Source organism: Amblyomma maculatum, chromosome 10 (genome assembly GCF_055883805.1).
Source record: "Amblyomma maculatum isolate TAMU_Amacu chromosome 10, ASM5588380v1, whole genome shotgun sequence".
NCBI classification, from domain to species: domain Eukaryota; kingdom Metazoa; phylum Arthropoda; class Arachnida; order Ixodida; family Ixodidae; genus Amblyomma; species Amblyomma maculatum.
The window spans coordinates 72914424-72934182 of NC_139353.1; the positions used below are offsets into that span (position 1 = coordinate 72914424).

Here is a 19759-nt window from a genome sequence, read left to right on the forward strand (position 1 = left end):
AATGGGCCTATGTCCAGAATTTTAAGTTCACGGCAAATATCTTCGAATCGAGTTATCGGTGACCTCGTTGGTTGGGGTTTATTTGTGAAAATTACTCGTGAGCGGCATGTTATGACTACTGGATATGAGAGGTGTTTTTTCTGTAACCTTGTTCTAAGGAGATACGCAGACGTGAGTAAAGCCCGTCTATCTTTCAGTGGAAGTTTATTTGTCTCTACATACAGACTATCAACAGGAGATGTTCTGTAAGCTCCACAACAAAGGCGGAAGCCTAAGTTATGTTAGAGTTATGTTAAGCTGAGCCGTAGACGGTGGACCCATAGTCCAAGCTGGACCTTACAACGGATCCATTTAGAGGCAGAAGACATGTCCTGTCAAACTGCCATTCTTAACGAGAAACAACTTTCACTATGTTTAAGGACTTCACGGCTTTCCTTTTTAGTATGTTTACGTGTGATTTGCACAGACGTCGGTTCAGTATGTTCTGATGAAAACTTGTGTTAGACGAGGTTCAGATGAAGAACGTTCTGGTTACTCGGCCATGCTTAATATTTTAGCATCCGTCGCGTTGTTTCGTCTCTTTTCGTCAATACGGCAAATAAGCAAGGTCAACCGAGAAAGCAGTATGGGCTGTGTTTTGCGGAAAACTCTGCAGTCGCAGATTTCACTGTGTTCCAGAGATATACGTTGCAAGGAAATGGTAATTAGTAGGTAGTAGTACTAGCTAGTAGTGCAGTATCATAAATGAAAGCACGTAGAGCAAACCCGGTAATTGCAGTGGTTAAATGCATAACACGTACGTATGCAGTCGCAACGCACCCGTGATCGACGAATGCACTCGGTACACGTGTATAGCGTCGAGACCGCTAGCGCACTGGCGCATGTCGGTGAAACGCTGCCCGTACTGTTTCCTGCGGTAACCTGGAGACAATCAATTCGCAAGTACACAGATTGAGTCGCGAGCGGAAGCCTAGGTAAGCGATTCGGGTCACGTTCGTCGTTCGTCTTCCGGTTTTGTCACTAGATTTTCACACGGTGCAAGCATAAAAGAAATCGATAAATCAGTTTTGTGAGACCATTTAAACAAAACGCATTCAGGCGGACGTGGAGCTCAGGGATTTTTCATTGTATAAAAAAATAGTTGCAGTCGTATACAGGGTTTTAAAAAGAAAAAGCGACTCCATATTGTTCCGGTATAAAGGACAAGGGCATGGTTGTATACTAAATAGAAAACAGACAATTCGGCTTTCTGAGCAGTCGTCTTTGTATGCATTTGTTACGATCGGGGAAAACAATTTGCATATTTATCTCTTATAAAATGTGCGCTGCATGTGAATGGTTTGCTGTGATTATTTTTTTCCTTACCTACTGGTATTGGTTAAGACTTATATGAATGGTTCGGAACAAACATTTCCCCAGTTCCTTTTGTGACATACTTCCGTGTATCCTTAGGGGCTTGCGTATTGCAGCTATCGACTAGTCATTCGTAGGAACGAGGCAGGGGTAGGGGTGATAAATTGCTCTAATAAGGAACAATTGTATAAACAAATGAATGAAAGTCTTCATAGCAAAAACAAAATATTGAATGAGAATGGAACGTGCGCCCAGCTTTTGACATAATTTCGAATAAGGGTTGTAGTATGCAGATTCGCACGATAGCTAATCTTGGTGGTTACAAACATTTCAGGTTGCAAACGCCGGTGTTTGTGAAATTGGTGATGCTCTAGTACAGTGTGATCAAATACATTTCAACGATTTGTGTTTTATATTCAATAATAAATTGCATGCTTAAGCAAACGATGCATATTAAGATACTTCGAAAATATTCGGCTGATAGGCGGGAAAGTAATAATATTTCACATTACGCCCCATTAAACATATTCAGTCTTAAGCAAAAAAAACATTTTGCTTCCTGCTTATTCAACTTTGGACGACGCAGAACATTTAAACGCACTAATTTTTCTTATAGACTCACAGAGAGCTTTATTGCGGTAAATAGTCAAGCATAGTTTGTGTCAGAATTGGGGAGATGAAGTCTGGTGACGTGACTGACCAGGTTTAATTGTAAATGTGTGAGAAATATGCAAATGCAAGGCTACAACATGCACACAATATTGCTATAAATCAAGAGGAGAAAAAAAACAGTACTTATGGCATTTACTTTCTTTAAATAAAAAACAACCTGCTTCCCAGGTGTTGACAAGATGACTAGGTTGGAGTAGGCAACTATAGGAGTGCTGCTAAATATATGGTATAGTAAAATAATGAGGAATCTTTTCTGGTGGTGAAATGAGTGACTAAGTGGCGTAGATTCAGACTGAAAACAGTGAAAACTATGGTTATTGTGTTATGAAGAAATGTTGCACGAGGTTCTCGGAAGTGTCCTGTGAGAACAAAAAAAAAAGCGAATCACCTATTCTGTGGAATATAAAAAAGTATCATTTAAAGCCGAAATTGAGGAATTTATTTGTGTGGAAGCTAAGAATTCTGCCTTGCAGAAGTCTATTCTGTCACTGCTAACTGTCTGTCCTTTTTCGGTCTCTGTCGCAGGCGCAACCGGTACTACTACACCCCGCTGATGGAGAAGTACGAGAAGATATCCAAGATTGGCGAAGGCTCGTATGGGGTGGTGTTCAAGTGCCGAGTTCGGGACACGGGTCAGCTGGTGGCTGTGAAGAAGTACGTGGAAACAGAGGACGACCCGCTCATCAAGAAGATAGCCCTCCGCGAGATTCGCATGCTCAAAGTGAGAGTTCGCCCTGTCCCTGCAAGCCCAACATTGCACTGCGCTGCGATCATTTTGAAAAAAAAAAAAAAAGAGCAACGGCAAGGTCATAAGTTCTGCACAATTATGATGGATAAGAACAGCTTGAAATGATCTAAGTGCGCACGTTATGGCCGGGGAGTATATGTTGCAGAAACCATTCTGGATTCTCAGACTTGCTCGTTTGCAGGAGGCAAGAGGTTCTGTGGGTGCCTGTAGTGACAAACCCACAGTGTTAGAAACTTTTAAAAGTGAGCTGCAGTGTGGTATATTTATTTATCAACACATGCATTGAAGGAGATGGATTGACATAAAATGATTTAAATCGGGCGGCGGATCGCGGCACGTGCTCCGGCAGCTCCGTACTATGGAAGGAATTTGCCAGTGACGGCGCATCGTAGGTAGGATAAGCGGAAATCTTCTTTGCTACTGGCTTAACAATAACTTTCGTAATTAGTTTCTTTCTAACGAACCACCTAAACATTAGCTTATAGTTATAAGGCAATTGATACATTAGGTCCATCTTTACTCGGAGAGAAGCAATGCGGTTCTATGGCGGAGTGTTTGCGTGCTCTTCTCGCACTGCGAGGCAACCGTGTTCGACTCAAGGATTTCCATATAAATTTTATTGTTTCTTTACTTTTTTTTTCTGTTTTCGCCTCACAACTACAACGTCGACACCGGCTTTTCTGCAACACGAGGCCCTTCAGACTGTCACATTAAAATTACTCTTTCCCGCACTCCCTCTGGTGGCAACGGGGGTTACGCGAGGGTAACTGAGTACTTTCTTCGTATCTATAGTTTGCGTTGAAAGCGGTTTTTGCACTTATAACAAGAATTGGCTCTCAGGTATTGCCCAATAACGGTCAATAAACACCGCATTCATGCGCAATCACGTTCTAAACTCTCTGCAGATGTCGAAACAGTTCACTTGCTTTCGTACATGTATGGAGTTCGGAAAGAGACTCAAGCTTTGAGGTACCACGGGGTTAACAGTATGTGCCCAGCCTTTTCTATTTATCCGAGCTGTATAAATGTAATATTTGTTTCCGGCTGAAGATTCCCACATCCGTATTATACAAATGCAGTCGTAACTGTGAGTGCAAGACACATTTTGGCACGAGCAGTGAAACGATAGCACCAAGCTATTCAAAAGTCTGACAAAGTTTTCAGAAATACTCATTCCCTCTTCGAAGTACTTTAAACGTTAATTAAATATCTGGGACCACATTACCGGAGCCGGCATCGAATCATTTAGTCTTCTGGCATTCTCCACTGTTCTTTTTTTTTTTTTTTATGGAGCCGCGGATTTCAAGCGTATGCGGGAATCGCCCGGACATTTACCTTCTTTGGGACCGGTCCTGATCATTGGCGGTTCCATGCAACCAGTGGTGAGCCGACGCATACGGTCAGTGATTAAAGCTGTAGTGAACATTGGGGACCCTGCATATTGATTTCTCAGATTGATTCTTACAGCTTCGTCTCACATGGCCATCACCTTGACGTCGTCTCAAGTAAAATTATAAATGAAATTCCGAGAAGGTGTTATCTTGGTGGTTCCGAGGAGAATAAAAAGTAATTGTCACATGTTACAGGCTCTTTAATCATGTGTTTATTATTTTCGTAGTCTGGTATAGGGCTCATTATATCTAGACGCATTGCAACTTGGAAGCTCATCGTAAAAGTTGCAGTGTTTAAATAAATGTAATGAAACAGTAGTTATCAATAATACCAAATGGTTACATATTTCACGCCTTTATCCTATAATTACATTTTCGCACCCTGAAACGTGTTACGTGTTACTTTGCATCGCAGCAACTGAAACACCCCAACCTCGTCAACCTGATCGAGGTGTTTCGGCGGAAGCGGAAGCTGCACTTGGTGTTCGAGTACTGCGAGCACACAGTGCTCGATTTCCTGGACAAGCACCCCAAAGGGTACGTTACCTGTAGGTCTTTTGGCGGGAAATATAAGTGCATATCAGGCGCATCACCGAGCGTGTGAATAAAACTATCCCGGTTTTACGTGTTCTAAAAAGCTACGACTGATTTATTTACAAAGACACGCTAATCCTTTACAGTACGACAGAGTAAATACGCTGATGTCATGACATTAAAAGTAAGAGATTATATATTCAGACTGTTAGTGGTCGAGGAGGCCAAATTACTGTTTATATTTGCCTAGATCTGACATGGGTTCAAACCGAAATGAATGCACAAATTTTTCTCCAGTGCACCAGTCGCACTTAAGCTGGTATATTTTTGGCGTTAGCCTTTGATATTTTTTTCAGCTAACTTACAGTCTTTGTCGATAGTGCGCAGACCACCTTACGCGCGGCTGGTGCAGTCGCTGGTGCATGCTGCGGGGCTCCTTTAGCAGCCCTGGCGTTCCGAGGCTATCGAGAGTAAGAAACATACTACATCTCACCTTTTAGACCAGGTGTGCACAATCCAAAACATTTTGGGCAAACATAGTTCTACCACTAATTACGATGCAATATGTGACATAATAAATTTTAACTGCGTAGAGTAAGCGTCAGGGATTCAAAGCAGTGCCCATTTTGCGGTTTTCAGCTGTTCTGGAAAACATTGCCGAAATCGAAGAAAGCAGGATGCTGTTTTAAACAATTTGCAATAATTATCTATTTCAAATAGTACTTGAACCTTCCTGCATATTACCAGCATTGTATTAATATATATATATATATATATATATATATATATATATATATATATATATATATATATATATTTAGCCCCCTTTTTATTTTTGGGACGTTCAAAAATAATTGGCAAGACAGTTTCTACGAAAGAAAGAAAAGCAAGCAGCAATATATATTAGGTGGGGCAGGTGTAGGCAGTGTTATAAGCGACATATAACGATGTCACAGACATGACCCGAAGAAGTTTGAAACGCTCGTTTCAGAACTTAAATATTGGTGGCGGCGGAATAAAAATTGAATCTGTATTCATGAATTTCTAGTAAGGCACGGAAAACATTGGCAGAGGGGAACTTGCCTTTCATTAAGTGCAAGACAGGAGCAGGAAGGAGGTATTACATATAATTCCCGTCCGACAAATCAATATTTGCCATAACTAAAAGTCCAAAAGGTGCGGAATGCAGCAGACGTGAGGGAGGAAAAATATACCCCGGGTCTAAGGAAGCTATTATGGCGGACACTTAAACCCCACATGTAAATTAATGAGGCGATCGCGTAGGCGACCACTCGTTATAAAAGCCGCACTTTAACCAACTGCTAAGAACATGCCTCTATGGCCTAGAAGTAGCCTACCTTACTCGTCATCCAGCCGCGCTGGACGAGTGATTCCTATTTCACCTTCCCACCTTAAATGAGGAACACGAGTTGACAAGTCCTCTCAATTTTATACTATAAGTTGTCTCAATTTTATACTATAAGCGGTCTCGTTAATTTGTACAAGGCACCGAAGGCGCAGTGCACGGCGATGCCAGCTATCAGCTATTACTTGCCAGAGCAATGCCTATGAACTTCTACTTACCATATCTGCGCCGTCCCCAGCACCGACGCCGATGTCATATTTTTCGAGTAACGAGGCCTTTAACGTTATTGCGTTATAAAAACAAGCTTCATACATCTGCATAACGTTCTATGGTTCCATCAACGGTTAAAACATGTATCGAGTAAAATATTATACGGTCTGTTTAAGTGCCCTGAAAATGGCTCACTGTTTAAAGCGTACGTTTTGTTTCCATTACGTTGCATTCTAAAAGTTGCTGTACTTTCTTGGAAGTACGCAGAATGAATCGTTCCAGAGAACTTAGGTGAACTGCGCAGGAATGAGACGCTGGGCATATTTATGCACAAATGTGGCGGGAAAACTAGGGCGAAGAGAAAACAGGACGTTTTTATTGGCACTGCGTCATTCGCAAGATTCTGCAGGGGCGGGTGCCAATGTTTTCCTTCAGAAAAAAATATATCTCCTCTCCGCCTAGCCTAGAAATCTCCCGGGGTTAAGTCGCGGGTCATTGTGCGGTAGTCCCTCAAATCACAGTGAAATATATTCTGCTACGATTCTCAGCACTTTGGTAGGAAATAAACGTTCTTCATTATGTTTTACGCTTTATGCCAGCACAAGTGCGACCCTGCCTAAGGCTGCAGCCGAGGGCTGAAAGAGGGACATGGTAATGTGTAGCTTGTAAAAGCTCTTTGCCCATTTCTGAGGCATAGCCATAGTCATGCCTCATAGCGCTATGCAACGTAGCTAGACTCACCACTTTATAAAGCAGTGTAATCGCTTGCGCATGCTCCCACATAAACAGTCTTAATTCTCTTTATCGAATTATTGAATGGTACAGCAGCGGAATATCAGTTTCGGCATGACATATTCTAGTCATTTTTAAGGCGTAACGTGAAACCTTAATTAGTTTAAGTTTAAGAGAGCGATGCCATCTACTAAGTATTTTGCTTTGCTACATAGGAGAAACAAATGCAGTCGCAGTGATTATGTCACAGTCTGGAGTCTGGTATAGTGGCATATACTTTCGGACTGAAAGGTATATTCTGCACTGTTGTAATATTTTCTAGGATAGATAGTGAAGTTTCCCTTCGCCATTTTTCCGTTTCCTTTCACATGCATGGGAGGCACAAGCAAGATTCACTGATAGAAAGAACTATTATTCCATATCACTTAAAGCAGAATGATAAACGATTGATTAACTCCTGTGTTTCTATGTTTATCTAGAGCACTAATAAATATTTATAATTAATGTTTCTCTGACTGCGGAAAGGAGTAGTTTTTTGCTTACTTCGGAAGTAATAAGGCTGTCTGATGAGCAGAAAGCTGGGCGATTGAACACAAAAAGGGCCGCATAGAAAAAAAAACGGTTGTACCACCTTCGTGGTATTCCAGTCCCACTTTAATGTTACGTGTAAGAAGTCAGTCCGCGATTTTGAAGTTCAGTGTTTTGTTCTTTGTTTATTGTTTGAGTTACATTGATAAGTATGCATTCAGTGCATACACATGAAGATGCACAGAGTGCTGCGTTCTTTACACGCTCTGTATGGTTTTCCGCATAACGCGATATAGTTAGGATACCGGGTTGATTGCGAGAGTATGATCTCGGCGCAGCAATAAACTTCAGAAACAAGTAAACAAAATTCAGTTAGACCCCAGGTATCTCAGGGAGGCTTCTGCAACCAATGGAGCTCAAAAGAAATTTGTATTGGTGTGTGTGGGGGTACGGGACGAACCCAGGGCTTTCGGATTGCGAGACAGGCAGAGTGTATTCGTAGCCTGTTAAGTTTAGCCTATTCGAGCTGAATAAATGAAGATCTAGGGAAAGCGCAAACGACATGATTCCCGATATTGCAACCGCGCTCTGCTCTTAAAATTTCAGCTTAAGTTTGCTGTAAGTTTTGAATAATGTTCTTTATTTCCCTTTTTATTTCACCGGAGTTTCCGAAGTGCTAGGACGGTTTTCGCGCCCTTCAACTTCAACACTGGCTATAATAAAACTTTCTATCAACGTCGCAAATCACCTTCAAATCCTTGTACATGGGAAAAAGGTTCTACTTCCTTCTGTGTCCACCTTTTTTACATGAATGGATTACTTCATGTTTCATAATCTTGATTAAACTGAACATAACCAACAATTGCTCCACTTTCATTACATCCCTGGGAGGAAGTGTCTAAACACTAAATATTAGTCTCCAGAATTAAATTTGAAATGTAGTTTTTAGCAATACATGCCTTGCCATAAAGTAAAAATTAGAGGAGAAAGGCTCTTTTTCTATTTACTGAAGTCCAGATGCATAAACAATGCGAAACCTGTACGAACCAATGAACTACATGAAAGTAATCGCGTAATAAAAGAGCATCTCTCATAATGTGTAGAAAACGCTGCTACAAAGTAACAATAGGTTATAAATGTAATCAAAATTAAGCTGGTAGTCTGATGCGCAAATAGTTACCAAAGAAAAAAAATTCATCCGCTGCAGCGGCCTTTGAAACCGACAAGATGGCTTCAGTGAGCTTATGTGAGTGATTCTGCGGAAGTTTGTCAGCTTGGTAACAATTGATTGCTATGCAATGTTTTTGCAGCGTTCCCGATGCGCTCACCAAAAGGATAGTGTTCCAAACGCTGCAGGCAATCAACTTCTGCCACATGCACAACGTACGTAAATTGGTACTCAACTTTTTGCCTGCTGTGGACAAACCTTGAAGTCCCAACCAACTTGCATGTAAAGCGTTACGTGCATTTGGGTATTTGTTTTGTTAGTTTTCCTTTATTTATTGTATGAAACAGTCCCGTTACGTTTCCTGTAATCAGCTGTATTTTTGTATGCCTGAAGGACTCCGCGAATGGCTTTATTCTCAAAACAAGGCGAGGGTGAGAGCCTCATGATTTTAGTATTCGGTAGAGAAAGGGAATCCAGTCACCGAAATGGTTTATCTTGGGGCACTCTTCTCCGGTCACACAGGGCGTCGCCAAGAAGCTGGCTACACAGTCGGTCCGACGAAATATTTGAGTTTAAGGATATGCAAACGCCACTCCCAGCCACAGAGGACAAAGCATCGCACTAGATGAGATCGAAATATAGCTTGATTTGCAGGAAAGTATTTATCGAGAGTGAACGACATTACAGACTACTATAGAAAGCTCTTGCAGGCGAAGGAAGCTCCTTTAAATTTCTATGTCAGGCCAAATGCCTCTGCTTGAGCGATGGCTCCAAAATTGATATATCTGCCGTTTTTGTGGTCCTTCTTGAAAGACCAAAGAAAAAACGCTTAGTGTGGATTCTAGCTTTATGTTTGAAATTATGCCTTTCGCAACATTAATATGACGCATGGAAGATTATACACAAGGTTCCGTAGTGGTCAGCTGAAGAGGAAGAGCGAAGGCGGGGTGGGGAAGAAGCGGGCGCATTTCGTTAGTTATGTGACGCGATAAAAAGAGGTGGCAAAGAAATCATAGAGGACATCATTTACTGAGACGTGAAGCAAGGCTGCCTCATGTCGCGAAAACAAACAAGAGGCCCGCAGGACGTGAAGCAGCATCGAACTAGTCTCCGGGATTGACTTAAGGGTTGGAAACTAGTGTTTACTTTTTTCTTCTCAAGGGGAGCTAGTACTCTTTTCGTAGTGGAAATAGAAGTACTGTTGCAGGACACTGTTTGCGAAATATAATTCTTTTGTATTCATTATTGCAGCGATAAGGTCATACTGTCATGATTTTTAATAATTACTATTACTGTTATGATTCCTTTTTCTCGCCGAATTGTAGTGTGTATTGTATTTTTTGTTTTTCTGTGTGTGATTATTACTGGTATGCCCCTCCTGCTTGGGCCATAAGTATTTTGAAATAAATAAATAAATGGAAATTCTTAATTTTTATTTTTGCCATTCTTCTACTGCTATTCATGACACGGTGGTCATGTGCGCGTGCCCTGCATAGCAATATACAATGCGCTTTATGCCTTTCTCATTTCGACAGTGCATTCACCGGGACGTGAAACCAGAGAACATCCTGCTCACCAAGGACGGCGTACTGAAGCTCTGTGACTTCGGATTTGCTAGGACGCTAAGTGAGTGGAACTTGACTTCTTTTGTTATTTTCATCATTCGTTATAGGCTCAGCGCTTAAAATGTAACCGCGGAAATGCACACAATCTATATTGCGGATTTTGATTCCTTCAATACCGAAATAAAATATGCTGGTTTGCGTGACAATTTCGTTGTCAGTACATGCTCTTGATAACAGTGTTTTTTGGCAGGCAGTAACACATCTTGCCTTCACGTACTTTTTTATGTCGCTTTGCAACTCGGAACTGACTTGTCCGGTATGTAGCAGTAGCAGATTGTTTCACAAGTTCTTAGAATATCCCTGCATAGTCATGCGGCAAAAGTCTGCAAGATTAAATGTTTGTTTAAAGCAGGTATAAAATAAGGAAATGATTACTAACGACATCCACCCATTCGCGATGATGCAACTAGCTCAACAGCTTGCACGAAAGCTTTGACGAAAACGTTGTGAGTGAATAAAATTGTGTCTTGGTTTGGTATCGATCCCGCGACATTTAAACGCGACAGTCTTTCTCACTGCTAAGCTATGGAAGGTGGCTAACAGATGGTATCTTGAGAGCAAATGAATGAACAGTTAAAACAGTGATGGCGTTAGGTTAAAAGAATGTGCTTATAAACTTATTACTTATAAGAAGTACTTGAGCCAGTCCCTTTACAGTTTTCTTGTGCTATTCATTAACAAGCGCTTGTAGTGTTTCGTAAATGAACAAAAGTTGTTGACGCGATATTGAGAACGCCAAGAAATTCAGCACTTCAGCTTTTACGTCCTCTTTACTGCAGCTCTCAGAATTCTATTTAAAAGCCCCTGTGTAATTTTCCGCTCGTCCTTTATTATGACAGAGAATCGCGAAAGGGGTACTAAGTTTTGCACCCTTTCTATACAGCACAATGAATGGCAATTTTCTGGCAGTGTTCTGCATAACACACCGCATGCGTTAGCGTAGAAGGTCTTATGCGCATTCTCTGTAGCCTCCTGTCAATAATGCCTTGGAGAATGTTGAGAAGAACGTCTAATTCCATAGCTTTGTTTTCAATTATTTGATTGAAGCCAGAGCGTGAAATTGAGTTGTTTTATAATAGCGGAATTACGGCAGGTCTTGTTTGTAGAAAAACAGATGAATAGACTCGCAATCTATCGCAGTTTTTCCAAAATAGTCCCCTAAACTTGGTTCGGCCACCGGGAGCTGTTCGATACCGTTTAGATTAAAATATATACGCTCAAATGCGTTAGCTATAGCTTTTTCGCAATCGCAAGGAAAGCGTATTATCTATTGGAAATGGATGCCCAGTGTCTTTGGAGGCTGCAATGCAATGTACAGGGTGGACCATGGAAGGTGGAGATGTCGTGGTCCTCTGAACATTATTATAAACAATTAAAATCTCTTACTTATCAGCTCCGTCCTCAGAATTCAAATTTCAATCGAGGTCCTTCAGGTTTCATATTTTTACTGTTTCTATAACCACGTTTTGGCGTTCTTGGGTGATATGACAGAACTATAGGCGTGAGGCACTGCGATTAACATTTACTTACACGGGAGAGAAAATGAAAATAACAACGGACACACAGGACAATAATTGAAGAATTACTGGAGTGACACTGAATGCGAAAACCAAGCCTAACGGCATTAATGTTTGGTAAACAAAAAAAAATCAAACTACAATTCTTCGACGACGAAAAACAACGTATTTTAGAAAGGAAGCACGAGGAGTTTTGTAACGATGCAACAGCTATTTAATACTGAGGCTGCACAGAAAACATTGCCTGTGGTAGTGTTCATTTGATGTCCTTTTATTACTTTTTCTTATCCCCACGAACTCTTAATGTCATCTGGCACATCGCAACCGAACGTTCTGTAGAATCTTGCCACGCTTGCCTTCTCATGTGAACCAGGTGCCTAATACTGATCACTTATCTCGCCTTGGCATCTCATGCCCTGCTACTTACATATCTTTGTGATCTCGATTATGGTATTAAAAACACCACTCTTTTCTCGTTATGTCTCCTAATACCTGAATTTTTTAGTTCTATATTTAAGATCAATCCTTCCAGTTAGCCTCTAATTTTCTGCTTCCCATCTGTATCAATAAAGACGCAGCTGTTCTACATTTTTCTTTTCACGAGCACTTTTAAACTAGTTTATCTGAGAGTAGCCATCATATAGGCACTCTACCCAACCCTTATTCTCGCATTTAGGTCAGAGCGTTTCTGAAATACGGTCAATATAAATTTATTGAAGCTGCATTCCATCACTACTTTCTATGTCCCGCTGCCTGTTGTGAACTTCTATTCTCTTCCGAGGCAGTTAAAGATTAGTTGTGGTTTGAGCGTAATTATTTCATTGCTCTCGTAATTTATAGTTCTTTTCGTCCCGTCTCTTAAGGTATTTAGGAGAGAAGGGACATCACATCAATATCCGAAATCCAAAGCATGATTCAATAATTATATTGCCAAATCTTGCAGCCCAGACATGTGAATGTTGCCAGTGAGCATGTTGTGAGCATTAATGTAGAAGTCGTGCATAAGATCAGAAGTTTCAAATGGCTTACATGTACAGCAAGATAAATGAAAGATAAAAAATGACTGGTGTTAGCAGTCGTTTTATTAAAATTTGTGCAGCTGGAAATTCCCTGCAGAACTCCGCTCTATATATCCAGCTGCATTCTTACAGACAATAATTCCACAAACCACGAAGCAGTAGAAAAAGCACGCGCCTAATTATTGTACATGTGTTTTGGCCTTCTGAATATAAGCTATAAGGGCAGATTTCTAAAATGCTTTCTAAATCAGCCCTGCTAGAGCAGCCTTACTGCATAAGCTTACAGCGTTAATCTTTGATTCAGTTTCCAATGGAGGTCTGTCCAGACACAAATATCCTTGGCCCCTTCCTCTTTGCGCTGTACGGTTTACTCAGTTGCTTATTGCTCGCATGGATTGAGGGCCTGACGGTATTGCGTGCATTTAATAGGAGGTAGTGGCCTAGCACTATGGCCGGGATAGCCAACCGCTGGGATGTTTTTTGGCTTTGGTAGCCTGGATCAGGCAGCCTCCCAATTTGGGTATAATTTCCACCGGCATTTTGTCTTTTGTATCCGGTGGAAATTGTTATGATGTCGGGATTTGAAGAGGAACGTTCTTACCAGTGAGGTACATGCTTTACCCGCACTTCGTCACTGCTTACCGCTGCATCACTAATTCATTCATCAATAATAGAAGGTAATTTTTTGTGCAATCAGATCGAAATAAGCAGATTATTTTGTAGTGTAAAGACATTTAGCTCGCCAAAACGTGGTCGTGAGAGATCCAAGGTGGTGGGAGTGACCGATCTGTTTTTTGTCTTCCTGCTATTAGAAATACTAACCATGAGAGGATGCTTTATCAGAGTAGCTTGCCCCTAATGTGATCAAGTTGTTATTCATTCCAGCTGTACGAAAAACCCAACTGGAGCACCAGAGATGTTTTATGTTTTTTTCACTGCCACAATGTGTAATTAAGATGTGAACACTTTCTTGTGTGGTGGTACTTTTGTAAAGTACTCCTGTATTGTGCAATATTTAAGGCAACACTTTGCAGGAGAAAGCTCTGGTTGCAGATTATGTCCGCCTAATAATTTTGATTTCTGTCGGCACCATTTGTGAAGGTCCTGGCGAAAACTACACAGACTACGTGGCGACGCGATGGTACCGAGCGCCGGAGCTGCTGGTGGGCGACACGCAATACGGTCCTCCCGTTGACGTATGGGCCGTAGGCTGCGTGGCAGCCGAGCTTATGCGCGGCGAAGCGCTGTGGCCTGGAAAGTCGGACGTCGATCAGCTGTACCTCATACGCAGGACGCTTGGTGAGGCTCATAGCTCCACTTTCCTGTAGAACGTTTCGATCAGACCAGTAAGAAACATTTACTTTAAGGAACCAGCTTTAGTGCGCAGTTTACGCGTGCTTATGAATTGTGGCGCCACCTACAAGTGGTTAACGAAAACTACCTGCTACTGTCGCCTTTGCCTTCTGAAAAATCGCTTGTTTTCTTTTTGGTTTTCCTTCTTACTATCTTTACGGTTGTTACGTTTAGTCATTTTGCCACTTCATCTCTTAAGCTTATTTTTTTTTTTTTTTGCCAAATGGTTTGAAACTGAGACGCAGATGTTTTTTAATCGCTGCCGGCGCCACCACAATCCGTCAACCATAAAAAAATGTTGGCCATTGAGAACAGCCGTTTTATGAAACGTGAGCGCTGTGGGAAGTTTCGCAACTGGATGTATTGCAGAGCTCTTATTTCCAGTAGAGTGTAATGTACAATATGCACATTGAACATGTAGTAACAGCAGCACTGGCCAGACTTGTGATGAAAGAGTTGCAAAAGAATCAAACTGCAAACAAAAATGTTTCAAAATAATTAAAGATTTCTGGTATTATTATGTTAGGATGAGAGGAGACATTTGTGGTAGGCGGTTTACAGATGGAGATCCGCGTCACATTAAAGGGTTTTTATTTACGTCACTCAAAGGAGGATATATAATGTACTGAAATATATAAACTATAGTGTTTTTCAAGCTAAGCTAAATATACAGCATGGAGGAATTTAGGATGTAGGAATTCGATTTATCGGTGATCATAAAATTAGTCTTCCCACTCGGTGAAACATTTTGGGAGCCGCTGAATTGGCTTGCTAAATAACTTACGTAAGTCTCTCGTGATATATTAGCTTGGTTTGAAAAAAAAAATGCAATTTGTTTGTAATTATGGCAAATGACTGGTGAGAGGGTTCAGTCATCATAGCTTTAAAGTGTTTAAAGGCCCGAGAGACGCTGTCAGGGCAATTTATTTTATTTCAAATGAAGGTATCTCCACTGAAATCCTGAAGCTTTTAGAACGCTTTTCCATCTTTTGAAGGGCGCGCAGCAAGAGATAAACATGGAATATTACCTAATTCATGGTTTAAAAAGTCCACTACAATGGGTAACTGTGTTTTTTTATATATAAAGAAACAGAACAGATTTTAATTTAACGGCGCTCCAATATGGCTACCGGTTCCCTGGTTTTCCGTGAAGAGTGACGAAGCAGTTTGAAAGACACCCTTAGCATAGAATAACTGCCATGCCCGAGTCACTCTTAGCTTAATATGAGTGCATGAGCTTTATACCAGCTGAACAAAATGTAGTAGCCTTGCAGTGTGTTCATACAGTACGGATATTGCCAGAGGAGTACAAATGTTCATCTTGGCGCCCGCATAACCAGAGCCTTACGTGCGTTTAGGTTTCGAGAGCAAAGGCCGAGCTCATAAACTGCCATGCATCATGTGTACTTAATACATTGCATGTAACACTGCTAAAAGTGCCCGAAGCCAAGATCAGTACAGCAGGTGTTGTCTTTCTTGCTTAGTCTTAGAGCACAGCTCCTAGGTTCTCATTCATGGGTAGAGATGAACTGGGCTCAGCACGACCGGTTTCGGCGGTGTAACTGGCGAAGCGAGTATTAGTAGAGAGATTTAGCTTACCGTGAGCCGTGATCCGCCACCGTGACTCTCTACCGTCCGTGGGAGGGGCGAACAAGCTCATTGGTCCTGACGCGGCAAGTTCATGTGCCGACATCCAGTATGTAGCGCCATCTATCCGCGTCAAGAGGGTTTGGGCATGCGCAGTGGAACGCGCGGTCACGGATCACGGTAGCGGATCGCGGATCACGGTAAGGTTAATCTCTCTAGTATCACAAGCTTTGAAAGAGAACAATGGTGGAGGTTAGCGGATGATAAAAAAGACGGTGGTCGCAAAAAAAGATGAGGTGACACAGAAGAATCGCTATAATAAAACAAAATCGCTGGCCTATCTCAGCAAAGCCAGAATATACAAAGCCAAAGCAGTAGTAGTACTAAGTCGTTTCTATGTTGTTTTATTCCCATTTTCTTCGCCAAATTGCGTCTTCACTTTTAAAGTCTATCTTCTTGCTCTTCAATGTCTTCCATTCGTGTAGCTCTCTCTGCTGTTTTTCCTAAGGGACGCTTCTTTGCGAGGACCGATGTAAGCTAGATGAGTAAATTCGGCTAGTAGGCGCGCATAAGCAAGCACTTGCACTACGAGTTCTAGCAGCATCCTAGCAGCAATATTCCAACGTGCATATCCGCCTTCGATGGTGAGCTACTGCTCCACTCCTTACATCCTCCGCTGCGCCGCTGCAGCTGAAGAGCCGCACGCACGCGCCATGAGGTGGGTAGACAAGTGATTTATTTATTATCACTACCTCAAATGCCCCAGGAATAGGGTATTACATGAGGGATGGGCTGCTATTTCATTTGAAAATACATTCGATGGCTGCCTTGAATTGAGATGGATTGGAGTGGTGCACGAAGTCGACTGGCAGATTGTTCCAGTCCCGAGCAGTTTTGACGAAGAACGAGCGAAGATGAGCTGTGGTCTGCGCTGGGGGAGGGTAGACAACTTTGGGATGGCTGGTGCGTTTTGAGAAGCGATGAGCTGGTAATATCACAGAAGAATCAAGTGGTGTGTGATAAATTTTATGAACGAGGCAAAGCCTAAAGATGCAACGTTTCAAATCGAGATTAGTAAGGTGAGCCTGAGATTAGGAGCAGTTACGCTGGAGTGATTAGAATAGTCTGAAAAAATAAATCTTGCTGCGCGATTTTGAACTGATTCGAGGATGGTACAAAGGTTAGTTTGATGAGGGTCCCAGACTGAGCATGCGTATTCTTGCTTAGATCAAACGAACGTGAGATAAGTTAGTGCTTTAATTGAGGCAGGGGCGAGGCGCACGTTTCGATGGAGGTAACCAAGAGTGAAATTGGCTTTGTTAGCAATGTTCGTTACATGTGCAGACCAATTAAGTGTTTTAGTAATTGTGATGCCAAGGTATTTGTATGATTGGACAGATGAAATTTCGGAGCCACAGATGACATACCTGGAGGGTTGTAGTGCTGTCATCGATGAAAAAAGAGTAATGACGTTTTATTAGTGTTTAAGACATTAACCATTTGTCGTACCAGGCTTCAACGCGTTTAAGGTCATCTCGAAGACTGCTAGAATCGGAACGGTTATGGATGGGATGGTAGATAACGCAATCGTCTGCAAATAGGCGGATGTTAGAAACAATGTTACTAGGCAGATCATTAATGTAGATTAGGAAGAGCGAGGGTCCAAGTACAGTGCCTTGGGGAACGCCAGAGAGGCCTGGGGAGCAAGACGATGAGAGTTTGTTAGCGTACACAAATTGCTTCCGGTTAGTCAGAAAATTACGTATCAATTCCAATACTAGAGGGCTAATGCGTAATCGTGAAAGTTTAAGTAAAAGTCGCTGATGGGGAACTTTGTCGAATGATACATCACGTGCGGCGCTCCGCGGAGACTAGCGATATGTACCAATATGAATGAAGTTTGCCAGGTGTGTGAAGAAGAGGAAGCAGATGTGCGATGCAAAGAAGCGAAGCAGCAGGAGAAGTATGGAGCGCCGTCCACTCCGTGCACCACACGGGCGAAGAAAAAGCGGGCGGCGAACTGGCCTAGCGGCACTAGGCACGCGGTTGAAGGTCAGCAGAAGTTCAAACTGTGGCGTGCACGAAACGTGCCGCAGCTAGCCCAGTGAAGCATTCGCTTCAAAAGCAGGGCAGGAAATCTGAATGAAAGGTTCGGTGGGTGTAGGCGATAGCGCAAACAAGAAAGGAAAAAAAAAAAGGGCATGCAGTCAACCACTAGGGACATCTCTCGTGCACCGAGACAATATCGAGCCCACTCGGAGCCTTTGTTCGGTATTTGGAAATCCCTATGCGATCGCCTGTATATAAAGTACGGCAACCATCGTTACCAAATGTCATATCTCTTCATTGTTGTGCGAAATGTTTGCTTAATTTCGGGAATCTTCATAGTAGTGGAGCACTAAGAGATCAACCGCCCCCCTTCATGCATCAGGTTTTTAGGGGTGCGCTTTTCAAGTAGATTCTTTGAACTTCGTTTACCTCTGGGCGTTAATAAACACCTGAACATAAAGACTGCTCGTGTAGGTATTTTAATTTCCTTTGCCTTTACCAGTACGTCTAAACAGAGGTAGCCTTTACCTGAGGGAGGTGTTAGTTATCGTCCTCAAGACAATCCGAAAAAAGCGCCCCTCAAGATAGAGTGTCTGTGAAATAACACTGTTTGGCGTCTCTCCAGAGTTAAAGTTCATGCGTTCGCGTTACACAACGATAAACCGACCTTTGCATTTTTGTTTTCTGTTTTTCTAGGAGAGTTGATACCAAGGCACCTGCAGATCTTCAAGACGAACGATTTCTTCGCGGGAGTCAGCATTCCAGACCCTGATGTAGTGGTAAGTTGATCGTAAACTAAAAACATGGAAATACTTATGCTCCACCTTAAAGGGAAGCTGAGGCACTTTTTGGAAAAAAATGACTTCTGTGTGGCATTTTATTTTTTTTTTTGTCCCCTGAACGAGGTTATCGTGCTTAAAAAAGGCAGAAATGAATGCAAATGGCAGTTTTTACAGGAAAATGAGCACATCTGTGTCCAACCTCCAAGCAAACGCCGCTGTTGTTCATAATTGGCTGGGCCTTACGTGACGTCATTATCGGTATGCCAGGCCGGGCCGGTGGCGCTACTGCATGCGCGTTACTTCAGGTGACTTGACAGCTCGATTTAATACGTTGTATCATTCTAACACTAAGAAATACCTCGGACACTTACCGTACGCGTTTAAACAACCAGCAGTTCTAAAACACGGTGCTAAGAAAGAGGCTGTCGAGTACGTGCACAGCGAAATTGAAGTCTGTACATTTGCTCGAGTCGGAAATCGGCACCTGAGTGCGAAGAGCCCATGAGCTGGCCCGCTTTAACAATTGCACTTTACACACTAAATCACGTCTAAATAGCGATAAATAGAATAGGCATTGCATATGGTGCAACCCGAGTCCATATCGCGTTTATACAACCTTCGAATATCTCCCAACGGGGTAACGACAAACGCACGCGTACTGCAGCAGCAGCGCGTCCCGTCTTTGCAGCTTAGTTTGAGCGGTGCGCTGTTCCACGCAACGCCGAAAATCTGCATCTGGTCTGGCTGCAGCCATATCATGAAATCAGGCAGGCGCGCAATACCTGCAGCGCGGGATGAGGAGAGCTCACTGGAACTGTGCCGGCAGCGGGTTCGGCGCACAAGCGCTCTGGCCGAGCGCTTTCCCTGATCGTCGCTATGCCAATATTATTTCGCATTAGCGCCACGGCAGACGACGCTTAGTAATCGAGCAGCACGGTAGTTAGCGGGCTACTCATGGAACTGGCTACTGTAAACCATTTTGTCTCGAAAAAAAAAACGAAGATATTAATAATTACGCCACCCTTTTAGCAACGGAGGTAATGAATACAAGGTCAGATGAGCAACGACGCACAGGCTACTGCTCCTATGCTACGGTGAAGAGAAACTTGCTTGTGCCGAAGTTAT

At 42.4% G+C, this 19759-nt stretch overlaps 1 protein-coding gene across 1 annotated transcript in view; it reads left to right on the forward strand.

The window, feature by feature from the left end:
- LOC146176788 (cyclin-dependent kinase-like 4) overlaps window positions 1-19759 on the forward strand; it is a 67357-nt gene that overhangs the window by 40022 nt on the left and 7576 nt on the right. Inside the window, exons 2-7 of the mRNA XM_084581040.1 lie at window positions 2551-2746; window positions 4580-4701; window positions 8845-8917; window positions 10238-10328; window positions 13965-14162; window positions 18549-18631. Of these exons, the coding sequence (XP_084437166.1) occupies window positions 2551-2746; window positions 4580-4701; window positions 8845-8917; window positions 10238-10328; window positions 13965-14162; window positions 18549-18631 (763 nt within the window). The remainder of the gene's footprint in view (window positions 1-2550; window positions 2747-4579; window positions 4702-8844; window positions 8918-10237; window positions 10329-13964; window positions 14163-18548; window positions 18632-19759) is intronic.